The sequence below is a fragment of the Homalodisca vitripennis genome, chromosome 4 (assembly GCF_021130785.1).
Source record: "Homalodisca vitripennis isolate AUS2020 chromosome 4, UT_GWSS_2.1, whole genome shotgun sequence".
Lineage (NCBI taxonomy): Eukaryota > Metazoa > Arthropoda > Insecta > Hemiptera > Cicadellidae > Homalodisca > Homalodisca vitripennis.
Window position 1 is genome coordinate 69,839,765 of NC_060210.1, and position 14,945 is coordinate 69,854,709.

Here is a 14,945-nt window from a genome sequence, read left to right on the forward strand (position 1 = left end):
ATCAAGCAGATTAGAGATTTGTAATAAACCAATGCACAGTATGGTTTTAAGAATTTCATATAGAATTTTAAATACCGTACCTCTGCCCCAGAAACACAGAACCAAGTTCTATTTTTGAGAAATTTCAGCAAAAGAAATGTTATGAACTTAAAATCAATTCTAAATCAAGAAACCTGGGAAAGTTTGTTCAATGAATATCAAGCAGAGAACTCTTACAGTAACTTCAGTAAGATTATTGCAGAAGCTATTAACCAAACATGTCCCGAAGCAAAAACAAGGAAGAAGAGAAAACAATTTTCTTTAACAAATCATGAAGCTGAGGTTCTAAAACAAGAATTTCTGCAGGCACAGAACAGATATATGGTGAGCGGAGCACAGGAAGATAAAATAATGATGTCAAATAAGAAAAAACTTGTGACTTAAAGCTAAAGGGAACTTAGACGCCAGGCCACAGCAGTCTAAATAGAGGAAGCAGACAACAAAAGCAAAACTATCTAGAAGGTGATCAATAGAGAAAGGAAGACTGCAAAAGACACAGAGAAAACAATTGAACTAGAAATAAATGGTCACAAAACCAATGCTCCTCAAAAAGTTGGTCATCATCTTAACGAGTTCTTCACTAATATAGCCAATGAAACCCTTCAAAAAAAATCCTCAATGCCACTATCAGCCGAGAAGCGCAAGATCAGATATCCCAAATGTCTCTTCGGCCAACAAACGAGCAGGAGTTGAGTCAAGTAATTAACACCCTAAAAAACAAAACATCAGCTGGAATAGATGATGTATCTGCTAATCTCTTGAAAAAATGTAAAGAAGAACTTGTTAGACCACTAACATACATCATCAATCGCTCATTTCAACAGGGGGTTTTTCCAAGTGAGCTGAAAATTGCTAAGGTCTATCCAAAATTAAAAAAAGGAAACCATCTGGACACAAAGAATTACCGACCTATCTCACTAATTCCCACATTTTCCAAAGTTTTCGAAAAAATAGTACTTAACAGACTACTACAACATCTATCAACCAATCAGTTGCTTACACCACATCAGCATGGTTTTGTACGAGGGAAATCAACCACATCTGCTATAATAGCATTATGTAATAGACAACTTAGAGAAAGGAAACACACCAACTGCAATTCTTCTTGATTTTAGTAAAGCATTTGACTGTTTGGATCACACCCAATTATGTAACAAGCTGAGAGGAATTGGAGTGGGCGGGAAATCTGCAGAATGGTTCAATAGCTATTTAACGGGAAGAAGCCAGATGGTTGAACTTAAATATACTGAAAGAGGGGTTACACAAACAGTGAGATCAAGGCCACTGCCAGTAGTAAGGGGTGTTCCACAAGGCTCAATATGGGCCCCATCCTTTTTATCTTATTCACAAATAATCTCCCGCACTACATGGAAGACTACAGAAAGTCTCTTATGTATGCAGATGACACCATACTCCTCCTTAGAGAAAAAAACCCTGGAGCCCTTGAAATTAATTCCTTTGTCTCCTTAAAGATGGCAATACAATATTGCCACCACAATAGCCTAGTAGTTAATGAAGAGAAGATACAACAACTGGTGTTTGGCAGAAGAAATAATGCAGTAAACAGGATCCCAGATGTGAAAGCTCCAGAAGAAGTCAAGTATCTAGGTGTAATATTAGACCAGAAACTGACATGGACTCCTCATATTGACAGTCTCTGTAGTAAATTGAGTAATGGTCTCTATGTCATTAAAAGAATTAAAACTATAAGTGACACCAACACAGCCAAGATTGCTTACCACTCACTCTTCGAATCACATCTTCGTTATGGCCTAGAAGTATGGGGAAATTCATCAGCAACCAATTTACAGCGTGTCCTTATCCACCAGAAAAAAGCAATACGTATATTAACAGAGATTGACCAAAGAGAAAGTTGCAGACCTGAATTCCGTGAACTGAAAATCTTAACAGTGGCTAGCATGTACATCCTAGCTGTAACAACCTACGCCTGCGGACTGCAACTTGAACGAGGTATAGAAAGGCACAACCGTAACACTCGACAAGCTACGAATTTCACCCTACCGGTACACCATCTTTCACTCTTTGAAGAAAAGCCTTCCTACATGGGAGTGAAGTTTCTGAACCTACTACCAGAGACAATTAAAGGTCCCAATGTAAGCAGTACAAGACAGCGTCTATCGGCTTGGCTTGCAGAGAGACCATTCTACTCAGTTGAAGAATTCATCAATTGGAGATCTTCAGCCATGTTCCAGTGACAACCCGTCCCTGCGCAGTTGACCACCACCACACTCAAAACTGCATTGCATTAATATAACACTGTAAAACAAAATTGAGGTTACTTGTAACTTAATTTTGTTATTCCTACTCCTGACACCTATTCTGTACTTGATGTATACGAATAAAGTATTCTGATTGATTGATTGAATGAACCAATAATTAAAAAGGCACTCTCCTACTCCCTCCTTTTACCGTCGTGTTTCTGCTGTGATTATTGCCATTTACTTGGCCTCTGGTCAGTCATGGGTTGTTGAGGGTAGATTTACTGTGACCTATCTATATTATGCAGTCCAGTTTTAATAATTAGTATTGTTTTGTTTTTATTAAGTGCATCTATAGAGTTAGTGGGCATGACACACAACATAGTAGTTGTGATTCCGACTTATGCTTGTCACAATGCTCTGGTATGATTTTTTTATTTTAATTTAGGTTGTAGTTGATACTTACTAATGACTACCATACTACCACTGAATGAAGTCTCTTTAATATGATGGTCTATTGTGTCTACTTAGTGTGGTAGGCATTTTATTAGGTCTGACCATTCTTTTGATTAATTTTCTCTCATGAGAATCTCTAGACCTGAGTAACAAAAAGGACCAGGAAAATTTGGGGTCTGATTTTTTACAAAGATAGGGTCAAAAACAAAAAACCTAATATGAAAAATTTCAACTTGTGTTTAATAAGACGGCTTGTTTCCACAATTTAGTGAATTCCTCAATTTTTGAGCTAAACTAGGTTAAATTTTTATTATAATAACCTTTAAGAGAATAAAAATTTAAAATATTGTAAAACTTTCTGAATTTTATTTTTTCTACTCTATTTTTTCCTGATTTTAAGCATCTTTTAAGAGTGTTCCCTGGTCTTTATAAAATTCCCTGACATTCCAGGTCTATGTGAACCCCGAATATCTGAAAAAATGTAATTACACATACCAAATTCATGTTTTATGAGAACAAATAGGAATTCTGTCCTATTTATGTCCACATTTGAAACTAAGCTACATTATATTTCCTTGTGCATACATATGGATTTTTAATAAAACAAAACTCTTGGTTGAAACTAACTCTTTATTATTGCAATATAGAGTAAGGTACAAAATTATGAACACTGTTCCAACCTCTACCATTGGATTTGATTTGTGTACAAAAGTATCCTGTTATCAACTTGCAGATTGTCATGTAAAATTAAAGTTCTTTGAGATTTCAACAATTAAAATTTACTAACACAGGCAAGAGAATATAAAAATTGTCATTTACTTTAAATTGACAATGTAGGAAAGGGGCAAGATATAAAACTACAATCTTACTAAGATTCTCAAGTCAGCACCAGAGGAGTTTAGTGGCAGCACTTTAAATGCAATATACACAAGTTGTCTTATTTTAATTTCAATTACAATATCATACTTATATCTCTATAACTTTATAGTTAAATTATGCCCTTTTAATACTGTTTCCTTATCAACTATTAACAACATCAACTGTATTTACGTTAACAACAATAGGGCCAATATTACTATAACACTGAGTGTATACTAAGTGTAGAATAACAATAGGTTAATTAAATATTACTTATTATGCCAGAACAAGAATTAAGGGTAGAAGGTAACTAATTTGTACGCAAAACCACCAGGTACTGTCTAAGTATAGGTTGCCTCTTATCTCTATTAGATCCCTCACACTGCAATTCCCATCCCTAAACAAAAATATATATAATATATAAAGCAGGAATGCTGAAAATAAACACAGAAATTTACAATTAATAATCACAAAGTCCTTACAAACAAGACATGCTAAAAAAACATATTTGAACAATGACAGGCTAAAATGAAGTGGATTTTAAAGTGGGTAGTAATCAACACAGGTACAAAGTCGATGTTAAATAAAAAAAGTTAACACCACAACTTGGTGCATTCTACCCACTCCTCACGTACAAACAAATATACTAATAGATTAGTACAACTAGGCGACAGATTCTGCTTCTCCATTTTCTACTGGTGCTTCGTCCAGTTTTGCTTTTTTCTGTGGACTAACACCATTGGTAGTTGCATCATCAGGAACATCCACAGCACCTTCAGACTTTCTCTTCAGAGGAGCCGTATCAGTTGACTCTGAAATCAAAAGGGTATGACAATTACTTGTAACCACATAATGGTGAACGTTTTAAACTGGGCAAAGGTAGGAGAGAAAATTTAGTGTTTAATCTTATACACACACAACCCAGACTATCAAGTATATTTTTTGGTTGGTACTCGTCAAAATATTGTTCACTCCTTAACTTTTTTTATCAAATAACCAAAAACCATACTGATTTACTGCCTTTTGTTTTTAGTAGACAGTTTTTCTAGTTAGGATCATAAGTTTTTTAGGTAATAAAACTCAATAAAGTAACTTTTTAAATTCTTTTAGTTTGAATAGTTATTTCAGTCTAAAAAATTTAATTTGCCTGTTTATTTAGCATGTATTGCTTCCGATCTATTCTCCACTGATCAACATTGGCATTGTAAAGTTAAAATTAAGGCTCCTTTTTTTGTTGGAAAGTTTAACAAATCCAAGTCTGATTCACGAAGAACACAAAACTGATGAAGTACAATGGGAAAAGCGAAAACTGCATACAATAGCCTAATAGAAGTGGGCTAATAGGGACAAATATATATATATAAAAGAATTCCTTTTAATTATAAGAAATTTCCTATGCGTTAAACATACATTACATACACTACTAGTAACTATCCACAGCTTCACACACACAATTTTATTTTGCAAAACCGAGACACTGTAAGCATGTTCTTTTTAAATGGCATTCAAAACAGTACTGAAATAAGTGATATTCACTGAAAGATATACTAACCTCCTTATAAGATTTAATTATAAAGAGCAGTTTTTTGGGAAGCTGGAGAGTTAAAAAGTTTTTTTAAGTACCTGTAAAATAACTCAAATCTATTTTTAATACTCTGACTTTTTAACTAACAGTTCCAACAATTTCAGTAATAATTTAGTTCCAACAATTTCAGTAATAATTTAGTTCCATCCAACAAGTTTAGTAATAATTTAACTATTTCAGCCCAGTGTGGAGGAATCCTAAAGTCGAAGTCCTTAGCTATTCAGTTATCACACTTATGATGTAATTAATGGTGGAGCTTTATGTAATTTTGAAACAGAAGTTGGTGTTTCATTGAAGGAGGAGCTCTTCTTATTAGAAAACGAATTATTCCTACAATGTTCATGGCCAAGATCTTACAGATGTTATGCGAAATTGTGTACGTTGTTTCAGATCAGTCATAATGTCAAAGAAACAAAAATAAGCAAAGTTCGTTTAAGGTTTAGCTTTATGGATTTTGGCTATTTCTTGTTTAATGAAAATGAATGTGAAGGAATAGTAATGTGTTTATGTGAAGTTTTGTGTGAATCTGAACAAAACTTTTTTGATGTTACAAGACGCTTTTGGTGAAGAATGTTTAAGCCGATCATGTTATTATCAGTGGTACAAGAGGTTTAAAGATGGTGAACATCCACAGAAAATGATGCTCGTTCCGGACGCCCACCAATATCAATCAATGATGACAATGTTGCTCTTGTATGGTCAGACCATCGACTATCAATACATAATGAGGCAGAAGAATGTAAATTTTATTTGGTTCATGTCGAGAAAATTAAACTGAAAAACTTAAAATACGTTGTGTTGTGGCAAAATTTGTTCCAAAACTGTTGACCCAAGACCACAAACGTCGAATTCAGGTTAACTGAGGAACATTTTATGAAATGGCAAACGACAATGAAGATGAGACATGGGTTTTTGGTTATGACGTCACAATGGACATCAAAAGGCTCTCCATTAGTCATCCGTGAGTTTTGTGCAAAAACACAATGACTGTCATCCATCAACTAAAAGGAATACATGGATTTGAGTTGCGTAGTATCAGTGAAGGGGAGCTGTCACTGACTGCTCATTGACGCCATATACAAAGCAAATACCGCATGTTTGCTTTTGAACAGTATTTAAATTCAAATGAATCTGTCTTCTTGTAAATAACTTCTTCACTTTTTTATCAATACTCTGCTGGTTGTGTTCAACAAAAGATCAAATTCGAAATATTCCAAATAAGCGTGTTCCACAGGGTAATCTTTCTGTTGAATTCAAATAAATCTACACCTAAGAACCACCAGGGTCTTGAAGGAATTACCTCTTATCTAAGAGTATTTGCAATGTTGTGTTTACTAAACTTGTATAATCAGCAGTTCAAAATGTAGCTTTTGAGGTCTTCTTCTATTTTTGGTCAGTAAACATAGTCTATTGCAGTGTTGAGAAAGCTTTGAAAAGACTTATGAAGCCTTAGTAAGTCTAATAATTTCTGGAGACATATTTCCAGGAATTATTGGACGAGTTTGTTATAATAACAGTCCATCATAACAACTTAGCTATTCTCGGTATGGAAAATTGTTTTGGGATCATAGGGTTACAAAACACGTAACTTCAGCCAGTATGGTTATTGAAGTAGTAGCAGTTCATTAGACTCTAATATACTATATTTAACTATATTTACATTGCTTGTAGTCATGGGGATCAATGTGTCAATTTGTACTTCATAAAAAGCTCCTGAAATTCAGAGTCACGCTCGTCTGAAGAGACCTATATATTACACAATATCTTGTGGTCTAGGTGTCTCTGATGGTGAGACAATGTAACAACTCCTCCTGATTCAACAATAGTGATACATGTAAGTGGTTTTACATTTTTGTCTTTAGTTCATGGAGGTTACCTGAGCGTTATGGTTTTAATTTTCATATGGTTAAGTATCAGAACATTGAAGAGACTATTCTTATTCATTGTAGATTGTAAATTCCGGGTTTCAGCACCACGTTAGCAGTTATTAATAATAAAATAGATAATTAACTATGAAAAATGCTTTATGAAAATACCACAACCGGAAATGAATGAAGACTGACAACGATCAACCCTACTAGACTTTTTAGTGGAGTCAACCTTGGATACTAATTGGCTCCAGTATGGCCAGCAAATATTTTGTAGATCATATTATATATTGTTACAATCAAGTACTGTCTTTAAATAATTCGGTGATGTCACTCTCCACATTTCAATGATCTCATTGACAGTTTCACAGATTATAAATTGTAGGTAATGGATTATTCAACTTATGATTCATAAAGCTGTTCAAATTATAATCATCTTTCGTAAGGTTAAGACAACAAATTGGTTTAGAGATTATTGTTTTACGAGTTTCTTCATAGTAGTAATTTAAATCCTTTATATGACATAATTCAATTACGGCATCAACCAGTGTCTTCCTGCTGCGTAAAATAATATGTATAGGTAAGTTTGTAATATTTTTAGCTGTTAAGCATCAGTGGTCAGCTTTTGGGAACTATATTTTACTAATCAATTACTATCTCAAGGGATATTTTTTATTTGTCACCATCAGCGTAGAGTAGCATCAACCGCAGGCTGCGCTGATGGTCGGAGACATTACTGTTAGCCCATTGACTGGGGCCAATCAGGGCTAATGTGTAACAAAAAACCAGTACTTTGGTATTACCCAGGAGTCACTATATTTTTACGTTTTTCTTACAGAGACCTAATTAAAACTAAATTACTAAAAAATACTGTTATTTAACTAATTGTGGAAATTATATGTAATTATTACAATTATTTAATCTCGTTTTCTGCCTCCCAAAAGGAAACGATATCGGCGAGAAGGAAGCTACTCTGTCCATATCTACTATTTGCATTCGGCTATATAAATAAGTAAATACATTTGTACTTATTATAAATATAAAAGTTAATGAGCCCTTGTGTGACCTGAGCTTCAATTAGGTACTATCACGAAGCACGTTTTTCTTTGTGTACTTTTTATTTAGCAATATAAGTATGTTTAGATTAGGTTATTATAAATGTGTTACTAGTAGTACCAAAGTTGAAAATAAACTTTATGAGCATTCACGTAATCTGAGCTTGAATTTTGATACAATCTCGAGGGGTATTTTTCTTTTTTACCATAAGTGAGGCGGTGACCACAGGTGTGGACATTACTGACATAGCTGCCAAACTATTTTATACCCACTGAGATAATAATCTAGGCTACTTTTCAACTTTAAACAAACATACCTTCTGTTGCACTGCCATTTTCACAAGTTTCACTAGTGTCATTTTCCTCAGCTTCATTTGTTCCATTATCCTTAGGTGCTTCAGTTTCTTGTCCATTTTCAACGGGCTTTTCTTCAGGAGCTTCTTTTACAATTTCCTTTTCTTTCTTCTCTACCTCTTTCTCAGGAGTGGCCTGAGCAGTTCTGAAAACACAGTGTTGATTATAATCAAAATCATGTGGTAGTGTAATTTAAACATTTATAATTTGAATGAAAATAGCTATGCAAATATTTAGTACATATAATAATATATTTTAGAGTCCAGTTTCAATAAAATTTTCATTTAGCAGAAGCAATATTGGACCTACATGAAACAGATTATTGTAGTATACATTTTTTTGTTATAAGACTACATGAAGAACTCAGATAGTTCCAGAAGTTTACAACTCTCTGAATTTAGGTTCAAGAATTCTAACAGCTGCTGACATAAGATATAAACCCTGATTCTTTGTGTTTGCTTAGTTCAAAAAAGAAATGTGTATCAGTATGTGGCAACGTATCAAAGCCAGCAGATCAAAAAGCTTAGTGTTCCTCTGGTTTGTGAAGTCTCTGCTGTAACAATAAAGTTAAAGAAAAAAAACCTGCACATTAGGATGCAAAATCCCTAGGATGGTGTAAATCCCTAGGGGGATTTACACCAGGTGCTCACACACATACTTGACTCTTTACCTAAAGACAATTCAAATATAGTTTTAATTGGAGATATCAATACCAATAACCTAACTCGGATAACAGAAAGAGAATTATTGAGAGAAGTACCTTAATTCATTCAACATTACCAGGCTTTCACTTCCACTAACGATGATCACTAACAGAATCATTCCATATCAAATCATCTGGAGGGTGACACCTAAGATTGTCCGAATTTCATGAAATTACAGTTCAAACCATAGACCTAAGAAACCACACCACAATTTTTTTCCAATATCTTAATTTTTTAGATATCGTATGTTAAAACTTTTTGTTAAAACTTGCTAATACTGTGGCATTTGTCATGTGACGATGCCATATCATTTTGTGTTTTTTGTAATAAGTCTGCTATTTATTAAGCTAAATAGCTGGATGTTTCCCACGGCTTTGCATGCTTTTTGTAAGCTTTTCCTGTGTATGAGAACTTCTGGTTCAAGTGAATTATATTTCCAAAGCCGATGGAGAGTTACCTTGTTGCCATGATCAAGAAAAACTGTCAAAAGTGTATTTTTATAGCCACTGTACAAGTGCATGTACTTTATTATAAAGTGGTCTAACACTCAAGCTTTAAGTTCAACCAGAAATTTATTTTAAAGACAAATATACATAAAAACTTAGCGTCTTCAAATAGTGTTTAGCTATTTAATATACATAACTGTTGCAGTTTATAATCTGCAGGCGCTTTGATAACTTTTATATTTTGCAGCGCCTCCTGGTGAGTTACATCAATGGGCATAGCATATAAATATTCAACGTAGAAAAATACATATAAATATTCATAATGATCGGTCAAATAGTTTCTGAGTCTATAAAGGACATACAAACATTCATTTATATAGGCTATATATACAGATGAAATTCTTAAGTAAAATACCTGAAATTTGACATGTGACATGTGTTATTCAAAACTGATCAATAATGAAGTGTTACTCTTAAACCCATATTTGGAGTTAGTATATCACCAAAAACTAGATTCAATTTGCTATAGAATGGTGAAATAAAATTGATGGGCTTTTGAGTTAAACGAAACAAAATATAAGTCTAATATAAAGTCAGGACTTTTTTCAATCAATAATCACCATTTAAGATGATTTAATTAGAAATACATCTCTATTAAAGGAATTATATCTTAGTAAACTAGGGTATTGTTGTACTAACTAGATCTTGTACCAAAAACATAACTATGCAGCATTGCGACTTGACAAATGCCACAATATTAACAAGTTTTGGCCAAAACGTTTACATACTATATCTCAGAAACTAATAAAGACATTGGCGAAAAATTTGGTGTTGTTTTTAGGTTGAGAGCTAACTCACTAAACTGTGACAACCTTGGGTGTCAAAATGTCCTTTGACTCGATGATTTGAAACAGGATGACCCACAGCTGAAGCCTCTTCCATAGATGCTGAACATACTGATTTTCAGCCTAGTGCCCTTCACAGTGAAATTTTTATAGTACAGGAATCTCAGATCTGACAGGACAAATCTGCACCATTAAATTTAACGTAATAAACAAAAATCCCACTACAAATTCTCGTACACACATCACAATTTCAATAACTTGGCCGAACTGAAACGTAATTTCTCCTTACAAAATTGGGAGCAAGTACTTGGCTATTACAGTGCTGAAGATGCCTTTAATAATATAACCATCTTAACAGCATTTCTTGACAGTACTTGTTCATTAAAACAAAACTGACAAAGAACATGCTTTTGGCTTTAAAAAATTCTATAACCAGAAGCTGAGGACTTTGATTAGGAAACAGACACAAATGCTGATCATATTCTCAATTCCAAAAATATTAGTAAAGCAGTTTGAAACATAAAATAAGAAAACCACCAAATGAAGAATCTGTGTTTTTTAAAACAGAGAGGATTATAGAAAACTTGTCATAATACTTAATAAAGAAGATGAAAGTATTGCGCTACTAAAATACTCTTTATAAATCCTAAACAGAGCCCCATAATTAAAATGATTAAAGACTGAGTAGGTTACTAATTTACTATTGTGACACTGCCAATATACCACCAACCCACACCATACTTCATAGCCAGTACCCACAACGAAGCGAGAGAAAAAAATGGTGGATGACCTAACCGTCATTGAAACCTAAGGTATAAACTTACAAATGAAATCAGTTCGCTAAATAAAAACAGAGTAAGGGAAGGAAACATTACACATTACACTCACCTGATCATTGTCAGAATTTTGAAAACTGAACAAAACTAACTAATCAGTTGGCCATCCCCACAAAAAACTAAATAAATTGCCTTGTTGTAGGTATATAAACATATTTTATTCTCATGAGAATGTGTACAGCTGTTACGCCCATAACCACAGAATGGCTGCACTTGCACATTCACAAAAACAAGGTGTAACAACACTGGAAGTTTTGCACTGCCACTTTAGGGTTAAAAGTGGTTTCAGAAATAAGGGACATAGGTTAGGTAAATATTAAATTTGAGCCAAATTTAAAATAATTTCGTTTATTATTTATAAGGTAGCCTATTAATTTTGTTTATAAAAAACATACAGACAGACAGACAGGAAACTAAACATCGGAGACCCGTGTTCAAATGGAGAAATGTGTTTGTCTTCACCACTTACAAGACAGGAGAGACAATCGATGAGTGTAAGCCGCTTATCAAAGTCTACAGACTTTGTAGTATAGTTCAACAATGTTTTTATACCTAAGAAAGTAATAATTTAATGACTAATTAAAAAGCTATTCAGGCCTAATATGTATTTTATAAATTATGTTATAAGCAAAGCAGTGTAAAATTTACTTCTTACTATTATGAAGGATAAAAATGACAACTTTAAAAACAAATAATGCAAGTTCATAATATCATTGTACTTGCTAATGTTAGACCTACTCAAATACTACACAAATGTTTTTAGCGTAATTTGTCATATTAATTCTAAACAATGTTGTTATTTAATACATTTCAATTTTAAACAATATTGTTTTTTAATACATATAAAAAGCTGGTAATTACCAAGTGTAAATAACTATAAGTAATTAGAATATTATGTATTCAATAGTGTATGTATTTTTAATCGATAATTTGGTTCACTGATTTGATTGTTCTAGTGGTCACTTATACTGCAGCCACCTGATTGTTATGAACTTTCTACCCTACTCAAAGGTAAACTACCAAATTATACTTGATACTTGTTATCTGCATCCCTGACCAGGTAGCTGGATCGATGGCGTCAAAAATTTAGCCATGTACAAGATATTTTATTAAAATTTTAGCTATTTACAAACTATTTACACAGGCTGTGGCGGCAAGATAGTGTCAAACTCACTACTAAAAAACTTCCAGTGAGTAGAATGCTCTCCTCAGCAGCCAAGTCTTGACCCTAGACTTGGAAGACCTCCAGCCGTAGATACCTTACTTGTAGAAGCAGTACATTAAACATTTTCATAGCCAGTAAAGGAAAAGAGTTCCTCTTTTTACCGAGCCTACAGTTGGGTAAGGAAATTGTGTCCCCTCCTTGTAAACTATTTAAAGGTGATTGTTGGCTCTGATGGGCAAACTGTTGCTCTTAACGTATAATTGCCTACATTATATGAGAGCAAAGATGACTGCATTGCTAACAGGTTACTCAAGTAACATTTACCCATTGAGAGTAACTTTAATAAATGCCCTACACTCGTTATTGGATTGTAATTATCGAATTGTTTGATTGTTTTTATCCAAAGGATAATTCTATTTTACAATTTATTTAACAAAACATATTTCTACTTATTACTTACAGCCATTTGTCATGTAAACAAGTAACTAATTTGTTGAGAATTTGAAAATTAAGATGAATATGAGGAAATTGTATGATAAATTTCTAGATATAGGTACTACCTTGGCTACTACCTTCACAAAAATGGTTGCTCACTGATATACTTGTAATCTATCCTATAAATATTGTAAGTATTTCTGACTATGTAGGTCTAAGCCATAGGCCTAGTTGGATTTGTTATTTTGTGATGTTAGCCTATTATTAAATTTATATTATACAAAAAAATTTGTAATGAATTATTCTTGTTGTTAATAGGCCTATATCATAATGTTGGTACAATTAATATATAATAATTTGGATAATATATCCAATAGTTCGATAATAACAATCAAATATAGAGTGTGGGCTGCTTATTAAAGTCTCTCCCATCCCAATTCACAGACCACATAGACCCCCAATAATAAAACATAATAGAATGCTGTTATAACATAATTTCATTTAAATTTACCATAATCAAAATAACCAACTGAGGCAAAGTAACCATTTGTGATTAATTTACAAAGTAAAATAATCTGTACTACAGTGGTCAACTTTTAGTTGAATGTCAACACAATACACGTATAGATAACTTATTATCAAATATTTATAACGGTCAAAAACCCACGTTGTTAATTGGCGGTAAAATCCTTTAGTCGGCGGAATTTAAGTGTTATGCCTTGACGGTTAGGCTGGTTTTAACTTAGTATGTACTAAATTTTAAATATTAAATAAAGGACCAAACAAATATGTAACAACAAAGCCTAAAATCGTAGTGGAATGGGTATTCGCGAGGTAAGTTTATCTTAACTTGTCCCACAATAAAGCATGGTGTCTGCTAATGTAACGGCCATGTTGATAATACCGCCAAAACAAAGCATAATGTAAAAATCAACATATCTATGATACTATGTTACTTTTATAAAATAAAAATACTTACTTAACTTCTGCTGCGATTTCTGCCATTATTAAAAGGAATTTAATTGAACTTAATAGCAACAAACCGCAAAAGAAACGGACTACTAGATTTGCACTGTCACGACAACCTTCCCACACAAACTCACACTTAGAAAGAACAAAATATTTCTCCCCAACTCCAGTCGAACAGTGGAGCATCAAAAAGTAGCTTCTGCGCAGAAGTCTGCGCATGTTAAATCGCTTGTCTTCGGCGTCATGCGACCTTGAGTTCTTTCCCGCGTCTTCTTATAATTTCGTTTTTCGCATAAATTTGTAAAGTTTTACAATTCTACTGAACAGTAGGATAACTTGAATAGTAAGCCTTATAGAATTATTAAAAGTGTAATTCCTAATAATTTGCTGTATTCATATTTTTTGCTACGGTAACACTATCGTAATAAAAATTATTAGCAATTGTTAAATAATATCTTTGGTTGCAGACCTTATTTCAATGTACCAATATTTGCCATCATTTTCAGATAAAAATATATGTATTTTACGTTGTACATATAATACACTAAATCTTTGTTAAAGAAATTTTTATTTTTTTAGATCTATTTTAAAATAACTATAAGATCGAGGTTGGCAGGCGGCTTATTCCTGAATAGGATGGTTGTCCCTAGGGTATAGCAGCTTTCAATAAGATGAGTTTGTCACGGGGGCTACGATCCAAATCAGGTAGTTAAGCCAGGAAAGGTTTTATTCTTTTTTCTTAAGACCAAAATAGGAAACCCCACCAGGAAGGGGTTTGCTCTGGGAGGGATAGGTCTAAAATACTGGTTTAAAAATCTGACACCTACGGGCTATTACGACAACACTACTACACCTCCCTCCACAAAAACTGATGCCGTTGTATCACTACCCTAAGAATTGATTATGTCAATGAGAAAACATGTTATCAAACATTAAAATGTTGCTGAAAGTATATCGTTATTCATGAAAAGTGTTGCTACTCCGTTCAATGTGGTACTTTATACACTATATCGCATGTGTTACATAAGTGAAAAGAATAGATAGCTTAATTCAATGAGGAATTACTATTTACTAACAATAAATATATCGTTATCAAGTTAAGCCAATACAG

The 14,945-nt window shown here is 33.3% G+C and overlaps 1 protein-coding gene across 1 annotated transcript; it reads right to left on the bottom strand.

The window, feature by feature from the left end:
- Positions 1–3,324: 3,324 nt before the first annotated feature.
- Positions 3,325–14,003, bottom strand: LOC124359485. The gene is made up of 3 exons (XM_046812247.1): positions 13,845–14,003; positions 8,398–8,579; positions 3,325–4,384 (listed from the first exon to the last, which is right to left on the bottom strand). The coding sequence occupies exons 1-3, from the start codon at positions 13,868–13,870 to the stop codon at positions 4,236–4,238; spliced, it is 357 nt and encodes a 118-aa protein (XP_046668203.1). The 5' UTR covers positions 13,871–14,003; the 3' UTR covers positions 3,325–4,235.
- Positions 14,004–14,945: the final 942 nt, after the last annotated feature.

Excerpts from the sequence above, each read along its gene's own strand:
- LOC124359485 (XM_046812247.1), bottom strand. The coding sequence starts at position 13,870 with ATGGCAGAAATCGCAGCAGAAGTTAA. Across the intron at positions 8,580-13,844 it reads GAAATCGCAGCAGAAGTTAA|AACTGCTCAGGCCACTCCTG; the intron begins GTAAGTATTTTT and ends CTGTGTTTTCAG. Across the intron at positions 4,385-8,397 it reads AAATGGCAGTGCAACAGAAG|AGTCAACTGATACGGCTCCT; the intron begins GTATGTTTGTTT and ends TTTTGATTTCAG.